Below are 18,159 nucleotides of genomic sequence, written 5' to 3' on the forward strand. Positions count from 1 at the left end.
AATAGGGTGTGGTGACGTGTCTGGAGGAGCAGTTCAGTCCCAAAGTGCAGGCTGAGTTCTCGGTGCTGGTGGACGTTCTGCACAGCCCAGAGCTCCTGTTTCCAGAGGCGGCCCGTCTGCGCTGTGAGAGCGGTGCATTCATGTCCAAGTGAGTGTCCTTACGCCTGTCTGTCCTCCTCCATATCTCACCTGAGTGTCCTTACGCCTGTCTGTCCTCCTCCATATCTCACCTGAGTGTCCTTACACCTGTCTGTCTTCCTGCACATCTCACCTGAGTGTCCTTATGCCTGTCTGTCCTCCTCCATATCTCACCTGAGTGTCCTTACACCTGTCTGTCTTCCTGCACATCTCACCTGAGTGTCCTTATGCCTGTCTGTCCTCCTCCATATCTCACCTGAGTGTCCTTACGCCTGTCTGTCTGTCTCTGTATCTCACTTTCACACAGCCTCTGTCATTGAACTGTTTACGGATGGCCTAGGACAATATTACCAGGGCTAGTGGAGCTATTTCAAGCATATTCGTCACTTCACAATCTTACAATCAGCTCTGAATAAAATTTGAAAATATTTACTGTTGTGACAAAAGGATTAGGTATTTCTAATTGACCTCTGTTGTATAAGTATTCACATTATAACATGCAATAAGCGAGTATGATAGTTAACCATTAAAGAACTACAATTAGAATTGTGTAATAGAATGTCAGCTATACAAAAAATTAAATATTTATTCAGGAGCTGTAGATGACAGTACATGTTTGTGTGTGAATTAAATATTAGCCATAGGTAGTAGTCAGACTTGTGATTCTTAAAGCACTGCCCCGATGTTTTCTATATAAAACATGCTGTTGCACCCGATGCTCTGGTCTCTTACACAGGTTGATCAAACACACCAAGAAGCTGATGGACAAGGAGGAGAAGCTCTGTATCAAGATCCTGCAGACGCTGCGAGAGATGTTAGACAAGAAGGAGACCTTTGAGGAGTCAGTGAGTACCAGGGGCCCAGGAGAGAAATCCGTGACGCATTCTGTGAATGGTTCTGTGTAAGGAACACACATAGCCTAGGTACATCCCATGTGAAACCTTCATGAGCATTTCATAGCCATTCTTAAAAACCAAAGATAGCAGTCACTGTGGATTTGTTCTGTCAACACCTGTGTCATTAGTCAGATTATACTCTGAAATATCACACGGTACTGTAGGTGTTGTGGAGCTGTAGCCCACGAAGGCTTTTTGTTGAAGAGCTGCGGTACTGACGTGGGTGCGGAGGAATGAAGGTTGAAGTACGCGTGTGTTTTTGTTTCCTTCAAGCATCTTGTTCAGATTTGTACAAATCGAGTGCGCACCTCTTTATTCAGCACTTTTGAAAGGCTGCTACCTGCCAGCCAGTGGCCCTATTGAGCGTGGGAGTTTTTCCACAGCACTGTTGCGCTACATTGCTGGCCTGCCTGCTCACTGTTATATCCTAGGACTGGTGACATCCGTCTGGGCACTGGGTTTGGACAAATATAGACCCTGCAAAGGGCAAAGAGACAGTACAGCCCTGTGTATGAAAAACATGGGCAGCGGGTAATGCCCCACTTATGCCCCACTTATGATCCACGAGGACGGCGATGTGGAAAGTGTGAGCAGTCCTAGTAAATCACTTGCTGGATGGCGTGCTCGGCCTACTCAACAATTACAGCTTACATTTTGTGAATTCTTGGGCTGATTTCTAATCAGATACTGTACAGTTTGTTACATTGCCCCTAGATGACTGATGATGACGATTGTGTTAGGATTGTGTCATGACTAAAACAGCAGAGGCCTCCCACTCTGAAATGTGCTCATGTAATATAGTAGAGTGAAAAGAATTTGCATCCGGCTCATCTCGCTGCAGCATCCTCTGCAGGAGCAGTTGGGCGCAGCCAATTCTCCGACATGCTTGTATGATAACAGCTATTTTTTAACACTACAAGTTCCAAAGTGCCCCAGGATGTGCCCCCCCCCCCCCCCCCCCTTCCCCCCACACCTTATTGTCGGTGAACGACACAGCTCATACTCAGACCTGTGTGTGAGCGACCAGCTGAGACGCTTGAGAGCCCGCTCATTTAACCGTACCTCAGGTCGTTTTGGATTCACTTGTGAAATTCTCAGCTTCCTGCCTCAGTTCCCTCCTCCCCCAGGCAACGCGAGTGCGTCAAGTTCCAGGAAAATCCGAGAGGGTCACGCCAAAGTCAGGTTGCTGTCACGCAGGGCGACCCTGTGGGATGACTGCTGCTGTGTGACTGAGTGGTGACTGATTATTTTGCTGACTCATGCATCACGGGGCCGTGGCTCGGCAACATTATGGGTACGTTCTTGCGCGGGTTTCGGCTGAGGACGGAGCCGTCTGAGGCGCAGAGCGCACGCGCGTGGGGTAGAACTGCCGCGAGCGCCGATGCAGGCAGGCTCTTTTTTTTTTGCAGAGCGCCGCGCTAGCCTCCTCATCAGTATTCAGTGGACATGGCTGTGGCTTGGGAGCTGGGATGTCTGCTGTTACATAAGCGGAGAGCACATGAGGACGGGCGCGGAGTGAATGGGGGGGCGGGGGGGGGGGATCGATACCGCAGAAAAGCAGCATGCCGCAGTTCGCGCCTCTGTGCAGTCTCTCTCTCTCTCTCTCTCTCCCTCTCCTTCCTGAGCCCTGTATCTGGGGAAGAAGAGAGCCCCGAGACCACTCCACACGGCACTTCCACAAGACGGCCAAAAGGGGGTGCTGCCCAATTGTCTGTGATGTTGCATGACTGCTATCAGTAGTGTGTATGATGGTTTGGCCAACTGATTATTGCTCTGTGTCCAAACCATAACTGATTTTACAGTTGGTCTGAGCAGTTTTGATGAGGCTATGTAGATAAACAGTGATTGATTTTGTTGAATTGTACCTATCCAGCTGTGAAAGACCCACGGAGTTTACTTACACAGTAAAGAAATCTGTGTTCTTTTGTCATTGCTTTCAGCAATCTTTGAGGAAGACTCAGCAGCTGAAAGCCAAGCTGTGAAAACGCCCTGTTTATACAGTAGATAGGTGAACACTTGTCTTCCCATTGCAAAGATAATAGTATACTTAATTTTAATTTAGTATCTACCTGACTTGATAATCTTGATAATCTAAAGACTGTGACTGTGATCTTTAATGGGAAACAAATGCTGATGGTTTTCAGTGTTGTGTTTGTATGTAAATGGCCTTCTTTTTTTCTGCTGTGACCTTTTGCCACTTTTTTGTGCTGGTTAGAAGGCAGTAACAGTTTGGCAGGATGTCAGTTTTTGCAGGACTTCCAAATATGTCAGCAGGATATGGGCTAAAAAATAGCATTAGCGGAAAGCGGAAAGTTAGAGAGATCGAATTGGAGGGAAATTTCACACTTTATTCACACTTCTTTCCAGTTTAGCCACCGGTAGTACTGCAAATTGTGTTTCTCTGTTAGTAGTGTAGTTTCTTGTCAGGTTGTATTCAGAGGATTTCAACATCAATGGCCAGTTTTTCGCTGGGTTTGGAAAAAATGCATCAGTTTTAGTCAGTAGTGCTTTTTCAGGATGTTGATCGCGGCAGGTTTGGCAGATGTAACAGGTATGGTTAACAAGGTATCCGGTGCTGACTCCTGTTTCACACTAAGGCAGCCATATTCAGATTTTCTGCTCGTGTAGGGTGCACTTGGACACTCATGCACCAAATGAGGTGATTTTTGGAGTAGCCTTTTTTAATTATTTTAAAATTACAAGAACAGAAGGAATTGCAAGCCAAGTTCCAAAAATAATAAATATGCAGCGTGTCACGTTGTATCAGTATCTTTATGGATATGGATATGGAAATGGTTCTTTAGAAGTAACTGAGTGTCTGGCTCAAATGGCTTCAAGCAATTTTTTTTTTAACGAAGCATTACGTGCTGTTCACTTCTCTGTAATATGTAAAACGTGCAAGTCAGGGGCCAGCTGCAAAACCACACTGCCTGTGAAATGTCCATTTTCAGTCACTGCTGCCATACCGGCATGCAGAGATACTGCATGAACTCATGCAGCTCTTCTGTGCATGATTCAGGTTTTCAGAGTTTGACGTTTAAGTGATTCACATGGCAAGTCCAGGCTGAGAATGGGTGTATTAAACCGTGTAAAATGCAGTACTCTTCCTGACCCACCACCCATGTGTGTCCTGTAGTGTTTGATCTGTGTGTATATTTATACATTTTCAGGTGGGTGTGTGTGTGTGTGTGTGTGTGTGTGTGTGTGTGTGTGTGTGTGTGTGTGTGTGTGTGTGTGTGTGTGTGTGTGTGTAATGTTTAGTTGTGGGTGTGTCCTTTGTCCAGACGGTGGCGCTGCTGTCTGACTCTCTGTCCTTAAGAGAGAGCGAGGGTTAGGGGAGGACGGTGGTTCCCCAGGGGGAGCACGGGGGGGGTGGGGAGGGGTGGTAGGCGAGATCATGTGACGGGCCATGTGAGTGCAGGGAGAGCAGCCAACAGTTGCGGGGCGGGATTGGAGGAAGAGGCGTCTGCTGAGCCCATGAGGCGACAGGGGGGCGTGGCCAGCAGCGTGCAGTTACGTAACAGTCTGCAGTGTCTGAGCCCCTGTCACGAGGCCTGTCATGTTCTCTCTGCCTCCCTCTCTCTCTGTTTCTCTCTTTACCTCTCTCTCTCCCCGTTTCTCTCTCTCTCTCCCGCTCTCTGCCTCTGCTTTCTCTCTTGCTGTCTCTCTCTGTCTCCCTCCGTTTCTTTCCCGCTCCCTCCCTCTGTGTCTCTCTCCCTCCCTGTTTCTCTCTCCCTCTCTGTCTCACAGGGAAGTAAATAGACTGATCAGTGGCACATGAATAGATAATTTGTTCTTGGATTTAAATGGGTCAGGAGTTGGCTCTTAAGTGTTAGGGGTGAGGGAGGGGTGAGTGTGTGCGTGCGTGTTGCACGTGTGCATTGTACATGCGAAAGCCTTGGATGAGCAGATTTATTCTGTGTCACAGTGTGAGTTGGTTTTTTTTATGGCTTTAGATTAAGCGTGTGTGAGCCTGCTGCTGCCGGTTTGTGAGTGCGGAAGGCGTGCGTTTGCTCTGTAGGTCTGTGAGCATGTTTGCACAGTTCTGTGCGGTCAAAAGGCGAAGCTACGGGCGCAGAGAGGAGCCAAGCCTGGGTAAAGTTCGGGGCACGCCGGGACAGACTCCGGGACAGACGCCTGCGCAGCCGGACGTGCCGTCGGCGCCTGTAATCAGAACCGTCCCACGTGTTGACAGACGAAGGAAAACCCTCTTGCGTAACGGGTGTTGTCTCCGGGCTGAGTTTCACACCAGCTGCCGCAGACAAAGCAGCTTTAGTGATTACGCCAGCCCCACGTGCTTCACCTTGCTGCGTCACCGCATGGCCGCCACCCCCCACCGTGGGCCATCAGCAGTCTCTCCTGAGCCAGCACTGCTGATCTGCGTGGGGGAAGTTGGCAGCACCCTCTGCCCTCTTCTTCAGTGCAGTGTCTTTATCTTAATGGTGTCCTAGCCGATGTCAGGGCATGAACTGGGATTGGCTGATTTCCCTGCTTATTCCACTTTCACAAAGATCACTGATGGTGGTTTCTCCAGCACTTTATACTTGTAAATGGTGTCTGTGGTCCTCTTTGACACTGAATAGTGTTTCTAACCAATACAGACCTTCCGTGATTGGTGTTAAGCTACAGGACAGGACTTTTCTGGAGTCTGTTTTATGCATGTTATCTCGTACCACTGTAAACATGCACTTTGCACATCGTTGGTTTTGTGTGATGATGGCACCGGTAGCAGAGCATGCACCCTTATTCCCTGGTAAGAGCAGGTCAGGGATTGAGACGGTGGCTCTGTCATGCCCCCAACCCACCCCCGTAGCCTCAGTTGTGTGGTCACCATGGAGACGGGCTGGCCTGTGCTGACCCACCTGCTGTTTTGCAGAGTTGGAAGCGGCCCCTCTGTCCTGACAGTGTTGGCCTTGTTTTTTTCCCCTCCGGTAGGCTAACGGGAGCGTGCCTGTCAGCTCCACTGCGGCAGCAGCGGTAATGAAGATCACATGTCCGCACCATACGAATACAAGAGGGGGAAAAACAGCAAGTGGCCGTTGCTTCTCAGGAGTACCGCACCAAAATATGTTTTGTCAGATCTTACTTCTGTGTGAAGTCTTAGGCTTTCTGTCTGTGCAAAGAGCAAATCACATGTTTTCACAATCATAAGTGTTATGGATCCAAGGATACTGTTGCAGTATGTGCCTGGTTGGAGTATACAGTGTGGATTTCATTTGAATTCATTTGAAACCAAAATTGCATTTTTATTATCCTCAGTGGATTGTTTGCTTGAGTGACAGGTTATTGTACAGCTAATGAGATTTTGTCTCATAAATTATACAACTATTACAAATTCAAGTAAAATATCTACCAATCAGTGACCTTCAGTAGTGACCTGCCATAATGCTGTTACACGTGAACTTCACCTCACTGTGTGTCTTATCTCAATGGAATCCCCCCTCTCCCTCTTCATATTTACTCAATCAGAGCTTTTCCATATTCATTATATCCCAAAAAGTATAGAGTGTGGATAACATGCCCTCGACTGTCAGCCGGTTGAAGGAAATATTTAATGATCTTGGGCTGGACTAACAGTATCTGAAAATACCACTGGTGTGAGTTCTACACAGATATGTATTACATGTGAATGGGTTTGCTATTCTTGGGTCTAGTACGGCTCTTGACATTTAAAAATTAATTTAGTCTATTGGAGTGCTACTTTATGAACAATCTTTACTGTGATATTTGGTTGGCCAGTATGCTCTCCACCAATGTACAGGTCGGCAGCACATATCCATATAGCATGGAGAGTTCAGCAGAGTTTTATATACACAAGTTCATCCATTTCACTTTATTTCGTGCTGCTCACGCAATAAAGGTTGACGTAACAAACACAGCACATTCAGCTTATTATAGTGAGACTTTAATGTGATCTTTGTGTGACGCTTCTTTGAAAGTAACAGCTTACTGGTTCGCTGTCTTAAATATGCAGTGACTCGGTGGCATTAAAAGCATTAACTTCATCATTGTCTAAATTTTCAGTGATTCACAGGAGCCATTACACTTGTTAATAAAATGCGCAGTAGACTGGTTCACTGTCAGAGTAACCTTTTTGGGGTGACCATCGTGTCCCCGGGTTTTGAAAGGCACTGCATCATCCTCCTAGTAGGAATTTTACGCTACACTAAACTGCTTTAATAATGAGACGTGTCACAAAATAGGTACGGTACAATGAGGTCTTTCCTGTGTTCTTGTTACGTCGTGTTATAAATAATACTGATATCCTGACTGAATCCTCCGCTCCCACTGTATTAATCAGCTCATTGACGTGATGCTCCGTCATGATGCCTCTGGGTCTGTTCTTCACAGTTAAAGAGCAGGTTGTCTCTCGACTGCTCAGTTTAGAACTTTAAGATGTTTGCTGTTGTCTGTTCATTGTGTTATTTAACCAACAGCAAGAGGGATTCAAACATTTTTAAGTAAAAGTGACGTTTTTTTTTTTTTTTTGCCTTAATCTGTTCTCAAAGAAGCATTTAACCACTGCTGACAAATCAGTGCAGCTCTGAGAAATTGCATCATGGGTAAACACTCTCTCTCCCAGAAACAATGGAGCACTTAGCTTTTTGTTGTTAGAATTAGTCCAAAAAAACATGGTCTCCATTACAAATAAGTCAGGCATTTTGGTGTTGGTCTCAACAAGCGGGGCTCAGCAGTCTGCGACCGCATTTTAATATTGGTTCATGTGTCATCATGTACATACATAGCTTGGTGACAAAAGCGCATTATTGCTCAACTTTGGCTCAAAATATGGTCAGTCACCTCACATCCTGTTGAAGAGTACTGACCACAAGCTTAAAATAGACAAACCACAAAAACTGTTTCACCAATCTGCAACCAGGATGGCAACTGAACCTTCACTGAAATGGTCAAAATGGCTGCTGGGGCCTCTTCTGGGAAGTGTATAGAACTACTATTGAGTTTGTTCCTGATGCACAAACTATATAGGGACTAAACTATATATGTCTGCTCGATTTATCAACCATACATATGAACTTTAAAAATGTGATCTGAATGCAACACAAGCAAGGAATGCCAAAAGCTAAAGGTCAGCCATTTTCACATCCCTTGCATCATATTTATAGGTTGCCTGCTGGTTGCAGGCAATCAACATGTTTCATTCTTCCTCAGCAGACTGGAGCATAGAACATATATACTGGTTAATGGATACGCTCTGAATATGTACATCAGATTTCTTGCCAAGTTTACTTATTGTTTCATTTGAAGGACTCTTCTGATCAGTCTGCTTATCTTTATGATTATAACTGACATTCACACACCTGTCAATATCTAGAGATGTTTGATTAGACAGATAATTACACTTTGTCCCTTCAGTACCCTCATGCAGCCATAAGGAAATGCTCAGGTGTCTGTCTCTACCTTAATATAATATTCACTCAGGAAAATGTTTTTTTGGGTAAATTTCATACTATGCATAAAGCCCGCCCTGTGCTCAGAGTGGGATTATGTACATGGGTGTGCATGGCTGGTAAATGATCAACCATATATAAAAGACTGCGAACGCACACAGTACAAACACAACCTTAAGTCTGTCTGTGACGATGCAGTGGAATTGTGCTTATCATCCAGCAATGCTTGCAAATGTTGCTGATGTTGAAACTGTTAAATCAACTTTCTCACGTGAAAAGGGGTTTGGTACAAAGCAGCATGGTCCTGTTAGTCTTGTGAAACTACTCCCAGAAATAGGTGGTGAGAAATGATTAGCTAAATTTGAGGATGGGTGTATGGGTATCATTATACAATTTGCAGTTACATCATCCATAAATGGTTCCCACTTTGAAATGAATAGCAGAGCTGGGTTTAAAAGAGTTTGAGAATTTGTAAGTCTGCTGGCTGCTGTTCAGTGCTGGGTTTGCTCTTGCTTTAAGCATAGAGAACAGATTACACTCATTGTTATGGGATCCTCTCCTGCCTCAGATGTACATACATGTACATGTACATACATTTTGGTTTAACCCTGCCCCTCCCTGATCATTAGCAAGAGCGCCATTCCATTTCTAGATCGCATACCGTCTAATCAGCATATCTCTCTTGCCTTGATTGAGGCAGAGGTAACTGGTCAATCGATAAGCCTGTCTTATTCTGCAAACTGAAGAAAGAACTTTAAACCTGCCGCAGTCCTTTGAAGTGTGCAGAATCTACATATTTAGGAAGAGTCAGCATGAAAGTGAGCGGTGCTGGAATCTTGACTGTCTGCCTTCTGATTGGCCTGCCACTCGGAGCACTGCAGCTGGGACTGTGCTTGTGTCCTTCTGCAGACACCTGCTTGTACCCTCTCACCCCCAGGCGTTAATAATTCTGCTTGTGTTCCCTCTGCCGTGTCTGTGAACGAGCATGAATCAAGCTTATCCCTTTGCCATTTGGGGGCAGTAATAACTCTCAGCAATAAATGAAAAGGTTGGTTGAAGAGTTTTTTGGATGACATTTCACTTGTGATGTGTGTCCTTAAAAAGTCTATCAGGGCGTGTGTGAATGCCTACATGCTGCCTGTAGAACTCCTCAATATTTTGATATGCATCCATATCCAATGGGATTCTTTTTTTTTTTTTTTTTGCGCTAAATGGCCCATGGAGGTCATGCGTTGTGACCGTGGATGAGGGGCAGGCCGCTTTCGGACAGGATGACGTTTGTACGTGCAGCACAGGCAGCAGACTCATCCTGCACTGTAGACCTTGTGGCTGTTTGAGTGCTTGTTTGTTTCGGGAGTCTTGTGGTGTTTTTCTCCCCTCACCCGCTCACATGATAAAGGGAACGCGCTCTGGCCTCAGATTGGCACACTGTGTCTAGACAGAGCTTCCAGCGGTGCATGTGCTGTTCGGTGTGTGTGAGACAAACAGCGAGAGGAGACATGCCCCCCCCCCCCCCCCCCCCAGGAGCCCTCCGTATGCAGTATGCCCTCTCTGACTCCACCTTCCCTTGCACAAGAAGCTCCTGTGCCACTTAACGTGGTTAACTGGTCATATGCCTCACTTCCGAAATGAAAAAGGGAGCCGAAGGTCTTGTTATTCGAAGAATGCTTGTTTATGTGTGTGTTTGTGCTGGATCAGCCCGAAAATCTCATCAATTGGTTTCCCGTGCGATAATTTGTTTTTGCCGGAGCCGCCGATGGAGGAAAAGGAGAACTCTGTTGGGGCCGTAATTGGGCCGCGCGGCGAGGTTAGCGGAGATTAGCCAATGCAGGGAGGAGGCCGGGGTGGCGTGTTCCGCGGGGCGCGTCGTTCGCCGGGCCGGGGCCGGGAGCCGTGGAAAAGCGCGTCCCGTCCCCCGGCACGTGTCTGTCACGCGTGCCGGGCCTGAGATGTCAAGGGGCGGGGAGAGCAGGCGTGTCGGGAGAGCAGGGAGTAGTCAGGCGAAGGCAGTCCCACCTGGGCGGGTAGACGCGGGACGACCTGCCTCCTTACCCCCTGTGATCTGCGGGTTCTGATAAGTAACGGACTTCGGAGGGGAGGGGGAGGTGTGTCCAGGCGGGGCCGCAGTGCAGCTCGCCGGGCTCCTGTGCCGTTATATAAGCCTCTTTAAGAGCCGTCTGAGCTCACGCGTCTGCTGTCTCCACGCTGGCACCTAGCAGATACTGCAGCAGCGAGGAGCAGGCAGGAGTGTGAGCAAAGCTCCGGATCTGTCTCTCTCCCTTCCCTCTCTCTCCCTCTCTCCCTCCAGCATCATGCATCACGCTGAAACTGTTCCCCACACGTGGGGGATATGCACCATACTTTTAGTGCTTCACGTGGAGAATTGTGTGGGAGGTCTGTGCACCTATAATGAAGGCTCACTTACTCTCTGTAGCTATCTTTTAAAGTGTTGCTGAAGGACAAAACACATTTTTGGGTTTTCCCTTACTTTAAATGTAATGGGTATCCAGACGAAGTGCACCAAACTGGCAGTGAACTCTTTTTGCTCGCTCCAACGTCAGAGTGTTACGCTCTCCCACTCCAGTGATCTAAGAGAGTGCTTGATCTCAGGCTTCCTGCAACTGCTCATTTTTGTGATCTCCATATGAGCCCAAAACGAAAGTGGATGCCCAGGATAAATTAAACATGAACATTTTTACTCGGGTCTTGCTTCATAAAAAGCATAGCTCTGTCAGCTTAGCTCCTCTTTGTGTCTAGTTCCCAGAATGCACAGCAAGCTATCACAGCACGCAAACTCTTCTCTCCATTCCCCACCTCAGCTTTTGGGTTTTCCTGTTTCAGTGTCTGTAAAATCAAACTTGCTTGCTTGCAGTTGTAGCCATGTAATGTCACAGCCTCAAACGGGGTCATGTCAACTGAACAGACTGCCTATTTTGCAATGAATGGGTTTGAGTGGGGCTTTTGCTGTCAAAAATAACACTTGATGGGGAGATGGTTGGCCTAAAATAGAAAATGTGGATTCATTACAATCTGAAATCCAGCCCTCCATCTGGCCATGCGTACGTGTCTATGTGGCTACTGTTTATTTCCTCATATTGGGGACATTGCGTGAATGATACATGATACATGGTTATTCTGTGGGTTTCTTAGGAAATAAATGGCAGGACTGTTTTTAGCCACTATACAGCAGTTAACTGGTGGTGAGACAGTGCTGAACGTCAAGGGTTGTTTTTTGAAACCAGTTTCCCTTGGAATGCGTCCCCCTTAATGCTGTTCTATACATCAGTTTCCCTCTGAATGCAGTAAAATCAGCCATTTCAAATTGATTTGCCATTGTGCATTTTCAGTGTTTGTTTAGATAAACGCAAACTCAGAGCCAGCTGAGCGGAGAAAAAGGGAAAGACAGTCAAACTCCCGGATAATGGTATGGGGGGGAAGACAAAACACAGAATGGAAAGAGTCCAAACACAGTCCAGCCTACATCCATTCAGAGACTTAAGGTGGCTTGAGGAATAGCCGTCAGCTGGCTATGGTGGTCTAATGGTGGTGGCTTCCAGTCCACCAGTGGCAAGGGGAGGGATGTTTGGGTCTTCTGAGCCAACGATAACCTTAAGTTCCTTTCCAACACTGCAGTGATGCTGGAGGGCACCATGACGCCAGGTGAGTGCTGCTTTTTGTCGCTGGGCCAGAGCTCTACAGGTGCACTTGTCGCCCGTAGAATGGGGGGAGTGTGTTAAAGACGGAGTCAGAATGTGAGGGTAAGAGGGGAAGAGGTCGGAGTAAAGCTGCAAATCGTGCCGTTACTCAGTTAGACAGTTTCCCTCTGAAAGCAGGGGATGGTTGCATTGTGCGGTTGTGTTACAGGAGGTTTTCCTCAGGTGTGAAATGAAAGCCACAGGGCCAAGTTGCGTGGAATTTTCACTTTAGTCTGTGTGAAGTAATACGGCCTCAGTTGTTAGTTTTGAGGTGGCATGTTGATATCAGGTACATTGTGGAGGTCCCTCTCCACAAAGCAGAAATGCACCTGCACAAGACATTTTGGTGTGCTGAAAGTGTTTGAGGGGAAGTCAGTCAGTCGAGTGGCAGACCTCTGTTTGCAAGTGTGTATATACTAACTTACAAAGAATACACGATTTGTGCGTTTGTTGCATTGGGCTTGCTTCAGCTGTCCATATCCTTCATAATTAAGGATATATAGCTAGCTTTCACTAAGTGTGCGCCTCATGGGAATGATGGTCCGGCTTAGTCAGCAGAGCACTAATATTCTTTCTTTTAGAAACTTACATAGTCCTTCAGGTGTCTGGCCCTGTCCTTATTCTACCTGAGGAAGAGTTTCACTTGAAACACATTGTCGCAGTTGTGATTTCAAGGTTCTAGCCAATGTTATGATTCCTTGTTTAACATTGACCTAATGTGAGCGTGCATATATAGCCTCTTGCTTTGGGCCCGCTGAATCTTTTAATGAACTGTCTTTTTGTGTGTGTGCTATCCAAGGTGACTTGTTTCTGTTCCCTGGATATCCTGTTGGTGGCAGTGCAGCTGCCAGTCTAACCCGGCGTCTTAGGATCACAGTCGAAAGGTGGACTACTGAGCCCAGACCCTGGGGGGGATAGTGGAGGGGGGGTTCTGTGATGCTCTGCAGCAAGCCCTCAGTCTGAGAGCCTAGCCTGGTTCAGCCCATTTCAGCCTGGTTCGGCCGGTGTTCAGTGTGCACGGCCTGGGTTTGGGCAGGGTCCCAGTTTCCACAGACTCTTTGCCATGTCACAGTCAAGCCCCCCCTCTGTGGGTGGGGTGGGGGGGTGGGGGGGTGCAGCGCTGGCGGGGAGCTGCTGTGCAGCACGCAGCACGGTCTAAACCCTCGCTCAGCAACCGTCTGCCTGTCCCCCCCCTCCCCGATCTGTCCTCAGATCACCTGCACAGAGGTATTGCTCCGGGCAGCGCGGCTCTGCTGAGTCAGGCCTGCACAGCCACAGCAGCTCCACCAATGCCCTTGTCAGACTGTCGGTCTAAAGTGTGCCCCGTGCACAGCGCAGCAGACTCCACTGCAGGAGGAAGCGAAGAGGGTGCAGCCTGGCTCTGAGTCATTGGCTGCGTCTGTGGGGGGCGGAGGGGGAGGGGTTGCGGAGGGTGATGGGTGTCATCTGTTAAATCTGAAAGGACAAAAACACAAAAGGGCCAAGGTCCCCAAAATGTGAATTAATTCACCCTGTGCATTAGGGAGGAAAACAGTAACGAGGTAAAACAAAGAAATCAGATTATTTGAGTTTTTGAATGAACACACGGGAAGCAGGGTGGAGGAGTACTCCTCAGTGGAACGGGTTTGGTGAGATGTATCACGTTCCTGACAGCCGGTGCCTCGCAGCGGGTCCCGGGTCCCGGAGACCGCAGCGCCAGCAGCAGCAGCTCTCAGCTGATTGAGGCCGTTCACTCCGATACCTGCAGACGAGCCTTTGCCAGACACGGTCGTGCGCGTGCCGTTTCTGTGATTAGCGGGATGGCGCAGCTGAGATTTTTGCCTGGTGCCAGTTTTATGCGTTGCCATGCGCGCTGAGGTCAGTCCGGAGGAGGGAGTGTCGCCATGGAAACGGCACGGTCTGACCCGCCGGCCAGTCCGCACGGGGGACACGGAGGCCGGCCAGCTCCCGTCTCGTTACGCAACGGCGTCGTGCCCGCGGGTCTCGGCGAAAAATTCCCCGCGACCAGACTCGCGTTCGCAGTTCTGCTCCGCACCGGTCGAAAAGCCGGTAATCTCCTCCGGGAATCGAGACGGGGGGGGGGGGATTGGGGGGGGGGGGGGAGGAGTGTGCGGGCGGGGCTACGGAGCCACCGCCGGCGAATCCAGGTGCAGAGACGCGCTGCACTCGGTCCTGCTGTCTCCTGCGTGACTTCGCCCGCTTATGTAATGGCTTCTCTCTCCCTCCGTCGCTGTGCGTGTGCTCCCACGCGGAGCTCGCTCAGGCTGCTGCTCAGCCGCGCTCACCTACAGTCTGCATCCCCAGCATCTCCCTGCCTCCCTTTCACGCTCGCTTTTAATTTGAAGGATTATGTTGATTTCACGACAGTTATGTAAAAAGTCAGCCCGTCCTGAAATTGCTGATTGCACGCCATTGTGATCACAAGCATTCGGTGGCTGTGACTGTATTTTCCAGATGCATTGTGCTGTCAGGTGTGTCATGTACCTAGCACAAGAGTCACAATACATGATTAACTGTGGTCAACATTACATCATGCACACTGCAGAAATGTTTGTTCTCTCATTTCATCTTTGTATGTGGTCATCACTACAGGTTGTGAATATTATTGCATTTATTGAAGCCAGAATCTGTTTACTAATACATCAGTGAATGGGAATGACCCAGTGACCATCAGATTTCTTTAAACATGTCTGCTGAAAGTACTATGACTGTATATTCTAGGCTTCAGTTAGATCAGACTTGGATATTTGTCTTTCAGCTGTCCAGATGGATCCTGTCTTCAATTAAAAGTCAAGTGTGCACAAGGATTGATATTTCACATGATTTCATTCCCCTTAAAGGAACATATGGCAAACCCCCTGCCCCCCCTCCATTCTGTATGCCCTGGCATTGTGAGTGTGGTAAAAGTCACATGATGAAGAAAGAGGGCAATCAAAGTTTCAGGCAACACACCTGTATGAAATGTATGCTCTGGCATATTTTGACCACATTGAAAAGAACAGGAAAGGTATTTGGGGGGTTCCCTAGCTGTCACGATCAGTACTGTTATCCTCAGGCACAATCCTGGTTGTATATTTTGCTGCAACATCGTGGTTCCATCTCATCTTCACAGCTTTCCACTCTATTTCAATCTATAATGTCACACTGCGGACGTCCATTATGATTTCATTTGTACCATGGATTCATGTATGTATTCATTTATATACATCAAAAGACCACTAATAAGACAATGCCTGTTGTGACTGCTCACACTGTGGGGATGTTGGTGTGTTTTTTTCTTTTCTAGCAAACTTTGATATAGTGCACCTTCAAGGAATCTGTCACAGAGCACTTTACAATAAGAAATGAAAAATAGAAGTTACAAGCAGGGGATCAAACAGTGGATCAGTGATCAAAAGCAGAGCGTGACAGGACAGATTTGGGGATTGAGCACCAGAGAAGGCATTTGTACTGAAATCTGTAAGATTAAGATAGAAAGAAAGAACAATGAAATTGAAACCCAATGAGACCGTCTCTGCGCCCCACAAAGGAATACAAGGGAATGGTAACAGAAGCAGGGAGAAGCCTCCATCAGCAGAGGAAAAAGGATGAAACCTTTGGAGGAAGCAGACTAGAGCGCGTCCCCTGTGGTGTCTATGAAAGTGGCTGTAACTCAGCTAATTAGAGGATCCTTGGAGAGTCTGTGTAAAAGGTCCTAAGGTAACAGGGGCAGTATGCACCATGTTCAGGATCCAGCAGGGTCCAGGGTGGCCTTTGCAGGTGGAGGTCACTGGAGTCCAGCTGGGATTGGGAGGGCAGGGAGGGCTTGTGATAGGATGTAATTAGGGCTTACCCGGTGGCCTCCTTAGATCCAGTACAATTATGCCTCTTTATGCTCTTGAAGACCCCAGAGTATCAGGAGGAGCATAAAATTGTATAACCAGGAAAGAGACGACTATATGCAACTGATGTAGTTAATTTATTTGTCAGTACAGCTGTCACTTAACAGGTATTATTAGCACCCGCTGCCTATAATGTCTTGAGTTAAAGATGCATGAGAATTATTTGACACAACTGAAGGTTGTGAATAACTGTGAAAAGCTGTGGTCTGATCGATCGATTAGGGATGACAGGACGCTGCTTGACCTTGTAACTTGGATAGAGTCTAACACTGCCTGGATTGTCTTTCCTTCCTGGAAACAGGGAAACATTTTGAGGAAGATCCTTCTCACACGCTACTTTGGCAACCAGCGGCTTCACACCAAATCAGAGGGAAACAGCTCCTCTGCCGGCTACCCTAAACCTTCAGCAGGAGGTGAGTGCCAGATCGCTGGGCCTCTGGGACCAGGAACATTCCCACCATAGCCTTGGTGCGTGACCCCATGTCATAACTTCCAGAAAGTCTTGGCTGCCAGCCCTTATACATCTTCGGTGGCTTCATAGAGGGGAAAGGCAATGATGGGGTGTATTGCCCCATCATCTCCCAGCTCTCACTTCAGGGTAAAAGGAGCAAAGCCATCGCCAGCTGAGTGAAGAAATAAGTCCCAAGGCTGCAAATGGCATTCAGGGCTGTTTTTCATTGGCATCCAATTCTTCTCATAAAAAGTCAATGATTTGAACAAGAGAGAAGTAAATTGATGCCAGGCTATTGGGATGAGACCAAGGTTTTGTTTTTTTTTTTTTACCCTTGATGATGATTTAGATTCCTGCTGAATGTCGGGGGGGGGGGTAATATAACTACCTGCTTTCTCGTCCCTTACAAAGTATGGTCAGGATAATGAAAATGTATCAAGTCAGTCAAGCTATCATGTTTGCCTATCAAGCCATTATATTATGCACCTGTATGCAGGAGGGTCACCCATGCCAGACTCAGACAAGTCTGGAACCTGCATGGTGGACATCCAGTGCCTCCTGGACAGTGTGGGCACTACAGAGCTGGTGGTGGACCTCATTGTCAGCACCAAGAATGACCGGGTGTTTGAGGAAAGCATTCTCCTTGGCATTAGCTTACTGAGAGGAGGAAATACGCAGATCCAGGTAGGCTGTCTTTCTTAAATCATGCTAGGGAGCTCTTTAGGTTTGTTTTATGGTTACTTTTATTCAGAAGGGTTTACCTGTGCTAGCTGTGCTTTAAAAATAAGGGTCATCAAGTACTTTTTGATTTTGCCAGCAGAGCATACACAGTTGCATCTAAATCGTTCTGCAGTCAAAACTGTAGACTGTTCAGAGTCTGCAAGCTGAGGTTACATCTCCTTATTCGTCGCTGTTTTTTTCCCATGGTGCAGGATGCTTCCTAATATTATACTGATGTTGTCCATGTGTTTGCCATTCATAAGTTTTATCTCAACACCCTTCCCCAGAATTCCTTTTACCGTCAGCTCCAGGAGAAGAAGAAGTCAGAGAAGTTCTTTAAGGTGTTTTATGACCGCATGGAGCTCGCCCAGCAGGAGATCCGCTCGACCGTCTCAGTAAACATGTTCGAGCTGAGCTGCAGGAAGAGGGACGAGGATGGGGAGACGACGACAACCAGACTGAAGAAACCAGGTCTGCACCTGTGCAGCACTGACTGCTGCTTTAACCAGGGGTGGGGGTTCAAACAGAATGACCAGGCAATCTGAGAGCAGTATGTAATGGTGCAGTGTGACACGGCGTGACAATCTCGGCAAAGATAAACTATGGCAGCATATAAAAGGAGGTGAGCTGTAAGGTTAAGTCCCAGGGCCATAAAGGCGATCCAAGACTGTCCTGTCTCATCCCGAACAGCAGAGCAGGAACCAGCTAGAAACTTGTCTAAACACAGGTCCTCATCTACGCAGAGCTGACTGCTGCTTTACATTGTCCCATCCCATGTCTGCATATGCAGACCGCCGTGTCTGTACCCAGGTTCACACCCACAGATACGAGTGTCTAAACTTCACGCTGCTGGCATCTTTACAGAGTTGTTAAGACTCCAAACCGTAGTCTCTGCAGCAGAATGCAAGGGCTGGGTTTAGGCCTGTGTGTCTGGCTGCCGGGGCCAGATGGCTTTCTGTCAGCGTAATG

General features: G+C 47.6%; 1 protein-coding gene across 2 annotated transcripts in view; it reads left to right on the plus strand.

Annotated features, from left to right (window-relative positions):
- The window catches only part of itpr2 (inositol 1,4,5-trisphosphate receptor, type 2), an 88,833-nt gene that overhangs the window by 41,085 nt on the left and 29,589 nt on the right, over positions 1-18,159 (plus strand). For both annotated transcript variants that reach the window (XM_036519818.1, XM_036519819.1), the window contains 5 exons: positions 6-148; positions 875-983; positions 16,321-16,432; positions 16,967-17,154; positions 17,478-17,661. In XM_036519818.1, the coding sequence (XP_036375711.1) occupies positions 6-148; positions 875-983; positions 16,321-16,432; positions 16,967-17,154; positions 17,478-17,661 (736 nt within the window). The remainder of the gene's footprint in view (positions 1-5; positions 149-874; positions 984-16,320; positions 16,433-16,966; positions 17,155-17,477; positions 17,662-18,159) is intronic.

Source organism: Megalops cyprinoides, chromosome 25 (assembly GCF_013368585.1).
Source record: "Megalops cyprinoides isolate fMegCyp1 chromosome 25, fMegCyp1.pri, whole genome shotgun sequence".
NCBI lineage: Eukaryota > Metazoa > Chordata > Actinopteri > Elopiformes > Megalopidae > Megalops > Megalops cyprinoides.